The sequence below is a fragment of the Chionomys nivalis genome, chromosome 14 (assembly GCF_950005125.1).
Source record: "Chionomys nivalis chromosome 14, mChiNiv1.1, whole genome shotgun sequence".
In the NCBI taxonomy this organism is placed as follows: domain Eukaryota; kingdom Metazoa; phylum Chordata; class Mammalia; order Rodentia; family Cricetidae; genus Chionomys; species Chionomys nivalis.
Genome location: NC_080099.1, coordinates 9,554,189 through 9,570,713, shown reverse-complemented (window position 1 = coordinate 9,570,713; position 16,525 = coordinate 9,554,189). Strand labels below are relative to the sequence as shown.

Here is a 16,525-nt window from a genome sequence, read left to right as displayed (position 1 = left end):
CTCGGTCATGTCCTCAACTGGAACCAAGTTATAAGCCTGCCATTGTGAATCCAACCATCAGAGTCTAGAAGGTTTTGCCCCCTAAAATTCACCTCTTCCCCTGAGCCACCTGGGAATCCCCATCTTGTGTGCATCCAGCTCCAGCTGAGATCTACGTCCAGATTCCTCCAGAGCCCAGTTTATTAACTGACCCGGCTCGTGACTCGAACGGTAACTACTGCCTTTATCTATTACCCCAGTATTATTATTGGTCTCCTAGACTGGGCACAGGGCTCCTCTTCATGCTCGTAATCACTCTTGAACTCCTATCTGTCTCCCTCAAATCACTCTGTGGAGCTGCTTTCAAGCCCCGTAGGTTTCCTTTCTCTCTCATTCCTGCTCGTAGTCCCTTTCCTAGTGTTTTAATTCTACTCCGTGTCTTCCACCCCTTCTTCCTTCACATTCTGGTGTAATTGGTATCTCCCCGATCATAGGTCACTAGGCACCAGATGACACTGCCTCGGGATGGCGACCATTGCCGTACCCACCTTCTATCACTGGGAACCTCTTGACCTCCAGATGACGTCACAGTCTAGCTTTCAAAACAAGGCTCGAGCCTTTTATGTCATGTGGCCTATGAATATGCGGCAGACCAGCAATGTCAGCTGGGTTCCCTGGCTGCTCTTTTGCGGCTCCCAAATAATTCCAGATGAAATGAGACTTTTTTCCCCCTTTGTTAATGATTTGACCGTGTCGATCTGCCAGGGCAAATGTAGAAATAAAAAGGTCAAAAATAAGCCCTCCCCCAATAAAACTAAAAATTCTTTACTCTCATGGTCAGATCCCAACTGCTTTTTTAGTGCTTGACCCGGTGAACTGTATTTTAAAAACAAAGATAGCCTAGCTCCCAGTGCCCCCCCCCACCATCTCGAATGAACAGTCCCAGGAAGGACAAAAGGAGTCATAAAATTTACTATCTACCCTGAGAGTGAGTTGCCAGCTTCCTATCCACTTACATGTGACCCCATAAAAATGGCCCATGAGGGGTGTCCGGGTCATTTTTCTTACCTGATATTACTGCACCCCGTTCTCTCCCAGGGAGGCGATTCTTTTCCTCTGAGAATTTACTCACTGTGTAGTAAAACCTTTAGAACGCTGTATTAAAACTGTCGTGTTGGCCCCTGGGAAGCTGGCCCAGCAGATACAGCACTGACAGTACAGCACGGAGATTAGAATTTGGATCCCTAGACCCACAGAAAAGCCAAAGGGTGTAGGAGCCTGGAATTCCCGCAGCTGGGAGGCAGGAAAGGGGATCAGGTCAAGCCAGACTGGCTAAAATTGGTGATTTCTGGGATCAGTGAGAAATCCTGCCTCAGTAAATATAGAATAATTGTCACCCAATGTCAACATTAGCTCTCTACACACATGTATACACGTACAACTGCATACATGTGGAACACAAACATACTTTTATCTCAATTCATATCTGATAAATACTTTTACCCCATGCTTTGGTCTTGAGACAAATCACATATTTTGTAAAATTGTTCATGTTTCAATCAGATAGCTTCAATATCCTGGAATAATGCTTCTTATGGTATGGCCTCCAGAAATACTCCTTTCTATAACCATGTGGAATAAGTCTATACTATTGAAATTGGTATATATGAGGGTACCAAGGAAACAGCTTGTTGAGGAGCTGGTATGTGTAGACACACCAGGACTAGGATGACCCAGTTCTACTGGTGTGTCTACGAAAAGGAACTGGATACAAAGAGGTAGGTGAAGCCTGGAGCAGGTAGCTGGTCTTTGCAAACAGCAGGTAATGACTCCCTGGAGGAAGGTGTTCAAGACCATCTCATTAGCCAGTGTGTCCCTGGAGACCCTATGATGTCAGAGCTATAAGGTTTGAAAAGTCGTGGATTGGCTAACAAAAAGCACATGGCTCACTCATGGGAAAGGGGATCCGCTGGCTGATTGGTTTCCCTGGCTCTGCCGCGAGGTGCATGAGACAGGCAGCTCAGGTTGCCAATTCACACACCTGAAGTTTGGCCCACGCTCACTCATCACTGGGGTAAGTCTCTGGACTAGCCAAAGCAAGGGGTTTGCACTGCAAATATTTAAGAGCCTTTTAAATGTTAAGTTTCCAAGAACTAGATTTTTTTTTTTTGCCCAAATTCTTAATAAGTTTCCCCTCCCGTGACAGATACAGTTCAGTGGAAGAAAGACCAGATTTCCTCTTGCAAAGCCAGGTGGTCCTGTAGGTTGGCATCTACCTGGCTCACTTCTGCCCCAGCATCTCTTACCTGGGCTTCTTTTGATTCCTCGACAGGGCTGGAGGAATCTAGACCATCAGACTCGAGAGGAACTTCTCTCCAGTGGCTTTCGTCCTCAGTTCCGGGCGCTGCGCTGTCTCCTAGACCTGAATCCCCTCACTTCCCTGCATCTTTCAGCCCATCCTCTTGACAACTTCCTGTAAATCCAGTCATTCTGATCCCCAAGCCCATGCCTGGCAAGGGTCTGCCAACTGAGGAAGAAGACAAATGCCTCTCAGCAGCCCTCTTGCACCCTGGCCTTCTTGACTAAAGTTGCTTCCTAAACGTCCCAGGGAAGATGTATTCTAGCTGCCATGGTCTCCACGCCAGCTGGGTCAGGCAGCTTCACTTTCCTTAAAGTGCAGCCCTGGCAGCTGTCTTCTTGCTTCTTTGTTTTCTCCTCAGGCGTTACCCCTCTCATTAGAACTCTGGCTCCAGCATTTTTCTTTAAGCAGTTACCTCAGTGTTTTCTCCTTGGGGGGCAATTTGCCTTCCAAGCCCAATAAGTGCACTTAATTCCCCAACAGGCAGGACACAGGCTGGGGACTAGGTGCCTGCACCTGTGTCTCAATGGAAAGTTTTGCCTAGTACTAAATGTCTTTCTGTGGAAAAATTCCGAGTTTTTCCTCCTGACACCTGTTGACCAGGGTCTCTTGGTCGCTCACCAGGACCCTCTCAGATTAAGAAGGGCATGACCTAACTACTGTGGCCAAAACATACCCTGAGGTCTATATATCAGGGAGGCTGGCTCTCGAAAGTCCCATGAAGCCATGGATCTGATTGGGATGACTTGGCAGGGGCGGACTATCAAAACATGTTTTGTTTGGCCTCGGCATGATGGGTCAGCACGCCACACTCGCACACTTAGGGGTGGAAGGTGGCGTCCTCCCTAGGATCGGGACCATACCTCACGCCAAGGACATTAGCTCCACATGAGTAGACAAACTCTCCTGCTGACGTCAAAGGGTCCCTTCCTACCCCAGGTGTTTGGGGCTCCCGAAGACGGATCTTGATCAAGGAGGGTGAAAAGCAAACAGAAGGGGTGGGAGGCGCCCAGGTGCCCCCACATTCCAGGGACAGGAAGGGAGCCGTAGGAGAGTAGGCCAGTTCCAGGCTTACACAGCAGGCTACTGACCATAGCTAAGCCCACCCTTTCTTCCCCCTGCCTGTCTGTCTCTCAGCTCCATCTTAGACGCTTGTCCTTTGTGTTCCTGCCCCGGCCTCTCCGAAGGGCTCCCGAACTTTCCGTAGTGAGCTCAGTCCTGCTTTTCCAGCATCCATCCTGGTTAACTCAGACACATATGGAGGTGCTGCTCATAAACAAGGATAGGCCAGCTAAGCCGGAAAGAGAAGAAGCCACCCATGAAGAAGCTGTCCATGAAGGTCACACAGGGTTCCTGAGACAACAGAACCATGGCGTAGCCCTGCATCTCTCAGCCACACATGTTATACACATGGTCCCACGTAGGACGAGGCATTCAGCTGTCCTAGGAAGCAGAACGAGCTGTGGACTCTTGTGTCTAACAGGTTCCAGCACTACCAAGGGCACTTGGAGCTCTTTAGACTAGACTGGCCCTTAATCGGAAGTCACTTCAGAATGAAGTTTTCTTCAGAGTGCTCCAGCTTCCTACAACTCTGCATTTCCGTATTTGAAGGAGGAGAGTAAAGCTAATACCAGGGCCTAAGTGGTAAGCAGATTCTTCTGCGGAAAGGGCCATGCTCCTTGTGGAGGGAATTCAAGTTCAAGCTCTCTGGGCTTCAAAGTTGTGGTCTCTTTTGCTTTATTGTTCCACATTCCAGCAGCCCCTACCCCTGACTGTAAGAACAGGCTGGGGAAACTGAGTTATCCCTCATAACGGGTGTGTTCAAGGGGACTTGCTATCCTCCTTTCCACCTCAGTCCTTGAGGTTTCAGAACTCTTAGTTCCTCTTGAGGCAGAAAGGGTCTCTATGGATTCTTCTATCTTCTTGCAATGGCTAGAGGCAGAAGAAATACAAGTAGAACACACACACACACATGTGCACAAGTACACACAGACATACGCACATGCACACACATGTGCATGAGCACACACGCACTTGAACATGCACACACACATGAGCACGTGCACAAAATGTGGATTCTTTTCTTTTAAAGGAGTTTCCAGATAAGACTGTGTGTGGTTTTGTTGGGTGGAAATCCTGACCACAGTGAAAATGCCAATCCCACCTGGCTTTGGATGCAAATGATTCCAGTCCCTCACAAGGTTTGTGATCGGAGGGAACAAAGGCTCAGAGCCATACAGGAAGCACACTGGCTTATGGGGAAACACTGGCTTGATGCAGTCACAAATGCAGTTTGAGAAGGCCAAGTGGTGGTTGGGTCTTAGAGTTCAGAGGGAAGAGGTACTGGGAGGGGCAGAGTGAGGGAAAGCTCAGGTGACCGATGCTCACTCTTCCACCGTGTTCTCTCAAGTAACCAAGGTGAGGATTTTGGGAACCTGGCCAGATGACTGATTGAGAAACTCTAGAAAAATCTAGAAAGCAATAATAGCATATGTTGGTAACTCTTATCTCTGTCTTCTGATGTTTCTGCCGCGTTAGTGATCTTTATTCTTCAGGGTGAACTCAGGGTCCCAGAATCATGGATACTGGGAGTTGAAAGAGGAACACTGCAATGGTCACCTGGTCCAGCCTTCTGCCCACTGAACAGTGACTCTGCAGGTCTCCAGTTGCTTCTGCATTGCTTGGGTGGCAAACTGAGTCTAAGCAGACACCATGGCTCAGGTGAGTTGCCTTGTTACAAAGAGACTTCCTTCACTAATTCCGCTGTCTGTTACCTCTGCGCTCTCTGTTACCTCTGTGCTTCGGAGTCTCCCACTGCAGACAGCTAAGGCTCTTGTCTGCTTTTTTTCTGCAAGGCATGTCTATCACCATGCCCAGCGGGATAGGGATGCTTTGGCCCCTCTTCACCCCACTTGGCCTCATATCAGCGTGCTCCTTTCTATCACAGACAGGTTCAGAATATGCTGCCTGTGTTTTCATGGTACTCTCCCCTCCCTTGTAATCAAACCTCTTCTCAGAAGTGACACCAACCACCTAAGATGCGAGTGACCGACCATGCTTACGCCATTGTTAGCCCAGGGCTGTTTATATTTGAACAGGTTCCAAACCTTAGGGATGACTGGGAATGCTTGGGTAGCAGCTATGGGAAACATTGGGGGCAGGAGGAGAAGAGGCATAGAAATTTTCCTGGAGTCCTTATCGATCAGGTAAATGCCTCATTATAAAAACGGGTGCTGTGAACTTAAATGCACTCGGACTGTCTGGCCAGCATCCTTGTCTCAGGTAATGCTATTCAGCTGGCTAGGCAAATCCCCATAAAACAAATTCCTTGAAGGCAGGGATGGGGCTGATTCTCTCCTGGTTTATTGTCAAGCTCAAGGTTGAGTAACATATTAATAATTCCGTATTAAAAAAATCTGGGTGAATGAGCAAATATGGTCAGACCACAAGGCAGAATTCTCAGGCTCTGAGCATTGGCAGATCGTATACGGTCACCAACATGAAAGCCCAGCTGGAATGGGATTAGGGGGAATGGGATGAAGTTGGGGTCACATAGATTTCAAGGAAAGGGAAACAGACAACCAAAAATTATGAACATACATGGCAGTTCGAGTGCATCTCCAACCCCAAAGGTTTCATAGAATCCAAACTTTGATTTCTGAATCCCAAGTTCAGTGCACCTGCTAAGTTGCAGGAATGAACCCATGGCTGGTAGCTGATGGGGAAGAAATACCTCAGAACAGAGCAAAAGACCAGTGCTGAAAACTGTGAAGGGGAGGTAAGTGGCCTGGAACAGCAGTCACGGAGGATTAACAGTGGGGTGGGGAAAAACACGAGTCAGAGCTAGGAAGGGGATACCAGGGGCGATCACGCCAATGGTTGGAGCAACCCTCTGAGGGGAAGAGAGACCTGGGTTTACAGGCTGAAAGGCAGATTGATACGAAAGGACATGTAGGCTCAAGTTTATAAACAGAGCACACAACTAGGAAGGAAGGTTATCAAAGAAAAAGGAATCATGTTTCTAATTTGGAATAGAGATAGGAAATGAAACGACATTTATGGACAACTGGGGATCCCATGTCTAGATGTGGTCATGTGAAGAGCTGGAGAACCTATAACCTGTCTTCTTTCAGGTCTTATTTGAAGAAGATCCCTAAGGAAGCCTTCTAAAGAAGTAACACATGGACGACCACACGTTTGCAAGACAGGATGGTGAATATAGGTGTAAGGAATGATCAGAAGTCAATGTTTGGGATTGGCAGGGAACTCAAAGGGACAGGCATGACATGGGCTTGACTAGGATTCTAGCAAAAACAAGAGGCATGTTATTAAAAATGATGACTAGCTCCAAACACCAGTCTTTTAGAAGTGAGCATTAGGGAAGGGGGAGAGAGAATGGCTATCTATACAGGCTTTAGGGTCTCAGACTGGGAGAGGTGGAACATCTTAGGATTAGTCATTAGGTATTTTGTTTATACACGATGAAGAAATAGGCTTATATCTCAAGTGCCGGGGAAGCTGTCTAACTGCTAGCGGCAGGGAAAGTTTGAAGGTTCAAGATGCCTTATGCATATTTCCAGGGCTCCAGCTCTTCATGTTTGACTATTTTATTACCACGAAAGCCCTCTTCTGTGGGAAGCTCTTTGTGCCCATCAACTCCAACTCTAAACTAGGGTGCCTTTACTTCTTACTACATGTTCTCACGTGTCTCTGCTCTGCCTGTCTAGGAACCCCTCCGCAAGGCCGGTCCTGTAACATCTATTGTTTCAGACATGCCAGCGTCCTCTCCCACTTCTCTCCAAAGACTAAGCAACGTTTTTGTTTTATGCCAACAACATCTAAATCAGACTCTTCACTTCCAACACCAGCAAGGGTGTCCCAGCCTCCTTTATGGTTGCACCATGGGTTGTTATAAAGATCTGAGCAGAGGGAGCAAATCAGCTTCAGGGTTTGGAGGGCTAGGTGTGTTTGATTTGATGCAGGTGCAAGGAGAGGCAAAGGAAGTGGGCTAAGTTGATTGGCCCAGAGTTGAGAACACAGGGAGGCAGGCAAGCGTGTTTCTGCTTGGAGCTGGGCTAGTCACCATTGGGGGACTTCTCTTCCTCATTGCTCTTCAGGGTCAAGAAGTAGATGCGGTTGGCCTCGGGGTAGGTGACTTTGCTGAGCGGGAGCTTGAAGATGGCAGGGTTGCTGCTCGTCAGGAGAAGGAAGGTGAGGGTGGAGAGACAGAAGGCCCAGGTGCCTGGTGGCACGCCAACCTGCAAATTCAAACAGGAGATAGAAGAATGTTTCCAGGCTCCTGTGTTGGGCCAGAAACCTGGGGAGATGGATATGATAGGAATTGAGCACGGGGAGTCCTGCCTTCTGCCACGTGAAGCATTAGTGTTTCTGGACTCAGTGTTAGAGAAGCTGGTCAAAGATTTGAGGTGTTGTTCTCTTTGGGTAAACTCAGAATCTTTTAATGCTGGGCTTGAATGGTTCTGACTCCCAGCCTTAGAGTGCTATCTGTCTGTCCCTGTTCTCCACTGCTCTTTCAACATACAAACACACACACACACACACACACACACACACACACATGCATACTGTAGAATTACATGCAAAGAATTCTCCTTTGGATGAATCATGGATAAACCTTGACACACACACTGGGTAAAGGACCAGATTCTATTAACCCTATACCATTTCCAGTCTTCTCTAAGCCCCCAAGTGCCCAGAAGTTCTGATGGGGAGGAATACTTTAGGCAGGTATCCAGCTAGCCCAGACTTACCACTGCCATCATGTTGGAGATGGCCACTCCCATATACGCGCAGAACAGGGCTGTGGAGGAAGAAGACCAGCAGAGTCAGCATCCTTCTCCTTCAGCCATTGCCTAGTAAACCAGGATGGTCCAGACCCAGAGCTGGCTTTGCTACAACCCTGGCGGCCAACACCAGCATTTACCAGATGCCAGTCTTTACTTTGCAACTATTTCTCCCGACTATGCATTCTCTGAGGTCAAGAAGTTGGAGCTTGTGTATCCTTTGATCCTCTCCGCACTTTCATCGTGACTTTTCATAGGGTTGATAGTCCCTTCTCATCTTGTCTCCACCAATTCTAACAAGTTAGCACAGGCATACAACCAATAGCAGAGGGGCTTGGTTGTCATTTTCTTAAAAACCTACCGCAGACAAGTGCCAGCACGTGCGTCTGCCAGGTGAGGGCGTAGAACATGCCTCCGATCGCAATACAGGAGAGGACACAGTTGTAGCTCCAAAGGCCCATGTAGATCGTCTCAAAGGGTGTGGCCACAGTCAACGCTATGAAAGAAGGTGTGGTATTTCTGGGTAACTTTGGTCCACAGAAGAAAGGCCTTCCCATGGCCGCTGCCAGGCCTCAAGGTGGCCTTCGTCATAGACCTACAGCTCTGCTTATCAGAGGGGTCTCTGTAAATAGCCAGTAATCACAGGAAATCAAACAGTGAGGGAGTCCTGGGTTCACACAGTGGTGTGTAGAAGTGTGCCTGTGTGCGTGTATATGTACACACAGGTGTGTTTCTGCATGCATGCATGTGTGTGGGTATGCATGCGTGTGCATGCATGCATGTGTGATGACATCTGGGATAAGGAGCAGCCTAGGAAGGGACATTAGCACCCGCCTTCAGTCCAAGCAGCTGCATCATCAGCAATTTCAATTATGTTTCAGAGGGTTCGGAACAAATAAGTTCAGAGACACGTAGATGGCCATAGACAGAGCTCTGCATGTCAGAGCCTCAGGGGCCAGTGGGAATAGCAGGTAAATCTGGGTAAAGAGTGAGTGCTTCTTGCATTGCCGTTTTGCAATTTTGATGAATTTAAAATTATTTCCAATTACAATTCTTTTTTGGAAAGTTCTGTTCCCAAAGGTCTTGGCAAAACATTAGAATAATTCAAAAATAGTCCTTGACTCCCAGGGCCCCCTTCCCCATTTTCTGACTCTATTGTGGGAAAGAGCATATCCATATATAAATGTGTGTGCATACACATACATATGTGTAGAATATGGAATTACACTTCAGAAATGCCAGTCCAATTTTAGGGAAGCTTTCCTTTAGCTTGCCCAAAACTTCCAAGTGCTGGACCATGCGTACCCCAGCTTGGGCCATCACTGCTCCCCTCCTCCAGCTCCCTCTGCTGCTGGGCTCTATACCGAGGGCCTTTGCATTTCTCCACATGTTCTGTTAACTTCAATCTGCTCTCTCTGGAGGATGCTCAAGGAAGAGAAAAATAGACACCCTACCCCTGACAGTGTTTAAACTCAAGTAAAGACAAGTCTGGGATGGACTGGTGTGGGATTGTTTATGACTTGCGCCATCAGTTGCTGTGTGCTGAGGAAAGTGGGCGAGGGTAACAACTCTAGAGATCTCCCTACAGAACCGGGGTTCTGTCTCACCTGCTAGCAGCCCCACAATAGACAACCCTAGAGATCTTCCTACAAAACCAGGGTTCTGTCTTACCTGCTAGCAGCCCCACGATGGATCCTATGGCTGCGTGCAAGCAGATGAGTGGGGAGGAGATAAACATGGCCACCAGGATCATGCCTCCTGTCCAGGGGTTGTCACAGCCGTAGACCTGGCCGACCCCAACAGGGATGGTTTGTAACAGCTGCAAAGTCAACAGAAAGCAGGTCACTGGAGAGCGGGGCAGATAATGCAAAACCTAGGCATTAAGGTCAAAACCAGGCCAGTGGGTAATGAAGGGGAACAGAAGGATGGCTGGGCCCTCCAGCATGAGAGAGAATGGGAGAAGGAAGGCACAAGCTGGAACAAATACTTCCTCAGTCCACCACCTACCTGGCATCCAGCATCCATCACGCAGTCAGGTGGAGCCCCTAACAGTGCTGGGCATGACTGATTCTGGGAAACACACGGCTTTTACTCTGAGGGGAGGAACCTGGAGGAGGCCAGAATGCACTTCCTTCCTAGATTGCCACCACGGTATAAGGCACCTGGGTATTTCCTATAGACTTCTGGAAGTCCTAGGAATTTTCTGGAAATATTGCAAGTATTCTAGGCTGTTCTCACGAATGATTTGAGAAATGACGAGTGTAGCATGTAGAGCCTTTGGAGTTGACTCCTAGGCTAAACCTTTTCAAGACGCTATTGGCTTGTCCTGTTTGAGGGAGCTTGGTCTAGCTAATGACCTTGCAAATTTAAAATTCTAGGGTACCGGAGAGATGGCTCAGTAGCTAAGAGTATTTGTTGGACACACATAATGTCCACTGCCGTCTATAATTCCTATTCCATGGGATCCAGTACCCTTTTTTGAACTCCATAGACACTAGACATGCTTGTGGTTCATACACATACATGCAGGTAAAACACTCACACATATAAGATGAATACATATAAATAATTAGAACAATTCTCTAGTTTTAGTGACAGCTCATGCTGGTGAAGGTGTGGAGTAAGGGGACACTCATCTATTGCTGGTGGCAATGCTAACTTGTATAGCCCTACCAAAAATCAGTGTAGTGATTGATCAGGAAGATGGGAGTGGATCTACCTTAAGGTCCAGCCGCAACCCCCTTGGGCATATTCCCAAAGGATGCTTCATCCTACCACAGAGAAGCTTGCTTGACGATGTTCATTGCTACTCTATTTATAATAGCCAACAATGGAAACAACTTAGATGTCCCTCAACAGAAGAATGGATAAAGAAAAATGTGGTACATTTACACAATGGAGTATTGTTTAGCCATTGAAAAACTGAAACCATTAAATTTTCAGATAAATGGATGAAAATAGAAAAAATCATCCTGAGCGAACTATCTCAGACCCAGAAGGACAAATATGGCGTGCATTTGTTTATATGTGGATATTAGCTGTTAAGTCAATAACCAAGCTGTAGTCCACAGAACCACAGAGGTTAGGTACAGAGTAAGGGACTGGTGGGGGGAGGAGCAGATAGATCTTGGTAGGAAAGGAAAATAGAATAGATCGTTATGGATAAATGAGGCTGTAATGGGACGGGAGGATTAAATGGGGAGGGGGAAGGGAAAGGCAGAGAATTAGGAAAGAAATAGCTAAAATTTAAGGGTTTTTGTAGTTTTTTACTCTTTTGGCCTTTTACTCTTTTTTGGAGGGGGCACTACCCATCTCCCAAATAAATCACACATGGAGGCTTGTTCTTAGTTAGGAATGCCCAGCCTTAGCTGGACTTATTTCTAGCCAGCTTTCCTAAACTTAAATTATCCTGTCTACCTTTGCCTCTGGGCTTTCTCCTTCTTTGACTGCTGTAATCTCACTTTTGCTCTTCCTCCATGGCTGCTGTGTAGCTGGCCCATAGCATCTTCTCCTTGTTCTCTCCTTGCTTCCCTCCTTGTTTCTCTTTCTATTTATCCTCTCTGCCCACCAACCCCGCCCATCCTTACTCCTGCCTTGTTATTGGCTGTCCATCTCTTTATTAGGGCCCTCAGGTGTTTTAGGCAGGCACAGTAACACAGATTCACGGAGTTAAATGCAGCATAAACAAAAGTAACACACCTTAAAAGAATATTCCCCAACAGCCATTGGAGGGGTAGTATTGGAAGCCTAACACAGTAGAAATTTCCTAAAATATATACATACTCAAAGGTGATCTAAATAAAATAATCAAACAATGGGGGAGACAGAGCCCCAACTGGCCCTTTCCTGGCACCAAGTGAAGCTTCCAGTACCAGGATTGGGTTACATCTAATTGAACTGTTGGTCAAAGGGATCCCATGGGAATCCTCAAACAACCCTGGGTGTTGGAAAGACTATAGGTTGCTCTGCACGAACTGACGGCAATGCCCCTTTGCTGAAGTTAACATCTACACAACCCACTGAACATGGAAAAGCTGAGCTGGTGCTTACACAGAGCCTTCACCACACACTCTAGTGTCTTTGACAAGGGAGGTATTCTGCATGCTACCAAAAGAGTAGCATAAACACCAGCCCAGCCACAAATCATTTGATCTACAATGGTGTCCTGCCTGCAAGATATATTAGGGCAATGGTGTTACAAAGCTTGTGAGAGGAACCAGCCAATATCTAATTGGACTTATGGCCCACTCCACAAGAGGAAACCCATACCTGACACTGACTGGGTGACCAAGAACCTGATACTAGAAAACCCAGAGACTAGGGTAAAACCAAATAAACCAAATACCATTGTTCTACTATATCTATCTATCTATCTATCTATCTATCTGTCTGTCTGTCTGTCTGTCTGTCTGTCTGTCTGTCTGTCTGTCTGTCCGTCCGTCCGTCCGTCTGTATGTATGTATGTATATAGCAATTGAATGACTCCTAATGACATTCTTCTACACACATAGACCAGTGCCTTGCTCAGTCATCATCACGGAGTCTTCCTCCTGAAGCAGATGAAAAAACACAGAAATGCACCGCTCAACATTATGCAGTGAGGGGGAGGCCTTGGCACACACAGCCCTAAAGGGGATGTCTCCATCAACTTCCTCCTCTCATGGCTCAGGGAACCTTGTAGAAGAGGAGACAGAAAGAATATAAGAGCCAGAGGGGATGGAGGATGCCAAGAGAACAAGGCCTTCTAAATCAACACGAGCAAAGCTCGGATGAACTCACAGAGACTGAGGCAGCATGCACAGGACCTGCAGGGTCTGCATCAGGTCCTGTGCGCACATATTATGGCTTCCGCATTAGTGTTTTTATGAGATTCCTAAGTGGGTCTGATTCTTGTGCCTCTTCTTGGGCTCTTTCCTTCTGTTTCTTTTGTCCCATTTGGATGCATTTGTTTATCTAATATTTTATTTATTATTATCTCCTAAGAGCCTGCTTGTTTTCTAATGAGAGACAGAAATGGAGTGGATCAGGATGGGAGGGGAGGTGGGGGGTATGGGAGGAGTAGAGGGAGCAGAAACCATAATAAGAATATAGTATGTGAGGGAAAAAAATCCTATTTTTGATAGGAAAAAGAAGAAAAAAGATTCTGTAGTTCTTTTCTGTATTAGGTTGTATGAGTCTAAGAGACCAGAGCCCTTTGTGGCTGAGCATACAACAGGTGTTTAATAACTATACACCGATTGCCTAGTGATTCTCAAACTTTGTGTCCATTGGCACCCAGGGGAGCTTTAAGCAATAAAGTCAGCCTGGCTTCTCCACAGGGCATCCAATGACAAGCCAGAGGGCTTCCCTGGCTGCAAGCTGCAGTTTGGTTTCTACTGGATTCATAGATCACCCGCTGCACATGTGGGCAATTGCTTTGTCCGTCTCGGGGTTTTGTCGTCAGCTACAGGATTTGGTTTTAGAACGTCTGATTTCTTTAGGGAGTAAAAAGTTCTCACAGAGAACTTTCAAGTGTTGGAATCTCTTGTTTCCTAATGAGAGCCTTTTCACAGCTGCACTTTGTCACAAGTGTCTGGAAGGGATGGTGGGTTGGGCCTGGGGCCCAGTCTTGTCTCCAAGGACCCGGAAGATGTGAACCGGAAGTGTCAGCGGATGTCCGATGACATGGCCGCACCTGAAGAATGTGGAATGCTGAGCCCAGCTTCCACATATCCATCTGGGAACACACATTGTAAGCCTACACGGTCAAGAATGAGGGGGCTGAGAGGGCGATGTCCTGGAATAGGGCCTGAGTTCGGAGCGAAGCGCCTCCACTGCGGGGATCCGTGTTTTAGCTTGTGAACTACGCACTGCTGCCGCTCCCTGCTACAGCAGACACCCGAGGTAAAGGGCAGTCAGGTGGACAGTGGAAATTTACCGAGCATCCACCTTCCTCTTGTGGTTCTCAGGTACCCACGGGCTGCTTAGCCAAGTAAGAAGCCGGTCCTCCCCTCTCTTGCAGGGTAAAAGCAAAATGGAATTGACTTTTCAAGACGCTGTGTGTGTGTGTGTGGGGGGGGGAATTTGCTGGTTGTCAAGAGTAGTAGATTTTGGCAGGTGAGAGGGTGAACTTGGGTGTCGAGGTACCCAGATTTGTGTTCAACCATTTGCTGTGTGTAGGCAGGCTTCTTTTCTCTGTGACCCATACCACACTGGCTACCACAGCACTGAGGTGTCTGGCCTTGCATGTGGGCTGAGGCCTTCCTTGGTTATCATTACTTTCTAGGTTGTGCCACCATGAGCCTGGGGCTAATAGACATGTACGTGTTACACTCACATGTGTGTGTGTGTGTGTTCCCCTTGCCGGTCAGATGGCTGAACATTGACAATGGGTCTAGCTTTTCTTCCTGCTCCTTTTCCTTTTGCCTCTGGAGCTGAGGCTTCCTGCAAAGGCAGGGTTTTGTGTGACTGTCCCTGGAAGACCCAGGGATGATGGAGCTGAGCACCAGCAGAAGCCACAGCCGTGGCTGGATGGCAAACCTGTTTCTAGCTGAGGACTTGGGTTATTTTCAAACACTGAAAAAACCATGACAGAGGCAAATCTGAGGCACTCTAGGAAGTAGAACCAGAAGTGTGGGTCACATATAAAGGGAGATGGATTTTCAAGGCCAGGGTGGCAAGTCTATACCTAAAGGGACCTGTTGCTAGGCGGACCCTTCCGGGAAGCAGTGAAGCTTCCGGGCATGCTGTGGGCATGCTGGGAAGCAGGAAGTTTTAGCATGTGATTGCCCCAGGCTGAAGACACATATCCACCCTGGAGTAAGGGATGGTGGTTCAAAGTTAGGGTTCTGCAACACCTACTGAGGTGTTATGCTAGGTGCTAGCTACAGGTTGGCTTTGGACAGCTGCTTCTGTGCCTCAGTTTCCTCATCTGTAAATCGGAAGTAATGGTAAAAGACTTAACCAGGTATCACCCTGTAATTCCTGCAGGGTGAAATGAGTTACTATAGTAAGGGTGTAGGAGAGTGTTGATACATAATCACAATCAGTTTGCATTTATATCACATGAAAGTATTATACATGATACAAAAGTATTAGCTGGTGGCTATTTCTATGTTTAGTGACAAGGCTAAGGTTTTATAATTCTACATACTTTTAGACTCTTACGGTAGATTTTTATCATGTTCCTATATCCTTATGTGCAAACATCAGGAAAGTCAATGAGCATGCGCATTTGTAAGCTGGTTATAAAGAAAACCCTCCACTCTGGCTCTACCAGCATCCCAGTTTGTCTAATTCTTTGCTGGGGGAGTTGTGGCTGTTCTGTGCACTGTAGGATCTTTAATTGTATCTCTGGATTCTACTCAGTGGATGCCAGTATCATTCTCTATTCTATTATTATCATTGTGCACGTGTGTGTGTGTGTGTATGTGCGTGTGTATGTGTGTGTGTGCCACAGCACATGTGTGAGGGTCAGAGGAAAGCAAGCACTGGAATTTGGTTATTTTCCCCCAGTATGTGTTTTGAGGGCTGAACTCATATGAGCTTAGATTATCAGACGTGCATGGCAACCATTTCCCCCTGCTAAACTAGCTCGCTGGTCTAGTATTCACTTCTTAATCTCCCTTTCCCTCCTTCTCCCCTTCTTCCCTTCCTTTCTCTTTTTAAAGGCATGTTATGCAGGCTGGCCTCAAGGTTGATATGGTGTTGAGGATGACCTGCTCATTTTGCCTCCATCTTCCAAGTGTTGGATTGCAACCATGTGCCTCTATACTAGCTTTATATGGTGCTGAGGGCTGAACCCAGGGCTTCGTATACGCTTGGCATGTCCTCTGCAAACCGAGCCAAACTAACCACTGGTCATGCTTGATAATAAAACACATTTCTAGACATTGACTAAAGTTCCCGAGTAGTAAAATTACTCTTTGCTTGAGAATTATTGATACAGAGAGTATGTTAAAAAAAAAAAAGAATCCATCCTGTCTTCTTCTACAGGTAATACCTAATTAAACACTATTTAAAAGTATTTATGTTAGTCCCTTACTGTTTTATCAAATCGGCTATCTCATCTGATGCTTTTCATTCAGCCACAGCAACCTTGCCTTGCCAACTTCACACTTATAGTTCATGGTTGAGTTGTCTCTTTTCTTGTGTAGAATGTAGGTCTCATAATTGGCTTCTTTCAAGTGTATTCTTGGAATCTGAAAATTTCAGGCATGAGCTAGATGTCTAATAGAGACTTGCTGAATGTATGGATGTGGCTGCAAGCCATTCTGGTCTATGCTGAGACCATCATCTGGTCTCTTTTTCCTTCCTTCCTTCCTTCCTTCCTTCCTTCCTTCCTTCCTTCCTTCCTTCCTCCCTCCCTCCCTCCCTCCCTCCCTCCCTCCCTCCCTCCCTCTCT

At 46.9% G+C, this 16,525-nt stretch overlaps 1 protein-coding gene across 1 annotated transcript in view; it reads right to left on the bottom strand.

Annotated features, from left to right (window-relative positions):
- Positions 1–16,525, bottom strand: part of Slc14a2 (solute carrier family 14 member 2) — a 52,948-nt gene that overhangs the window by 22,569 nt on the left and 13,854 nt on the right. Inside the window, exons 6-9 of the mRNA XM_057788801.1 lie at positions 9,814–9,961; positions 8,504–8,638; positions 8,110–8,159; positions 7,422–7,596 (exon numbers count right to left, since the gene is read on the bottom strand). Of these exons, the coding sequence (XP_057644784.1) occupies positions 7,422–7,596; positions 8,110–8,159; positions 8,504–8,638; positions 9,814–9,961 (508 nt within the window). The remainder of the gene's footprint in view (positions 1–7,421; positions 7,597–8,109; positions 8,160–8,503; positions 8,639–9,813; positions 9,962–16,525) is intronic.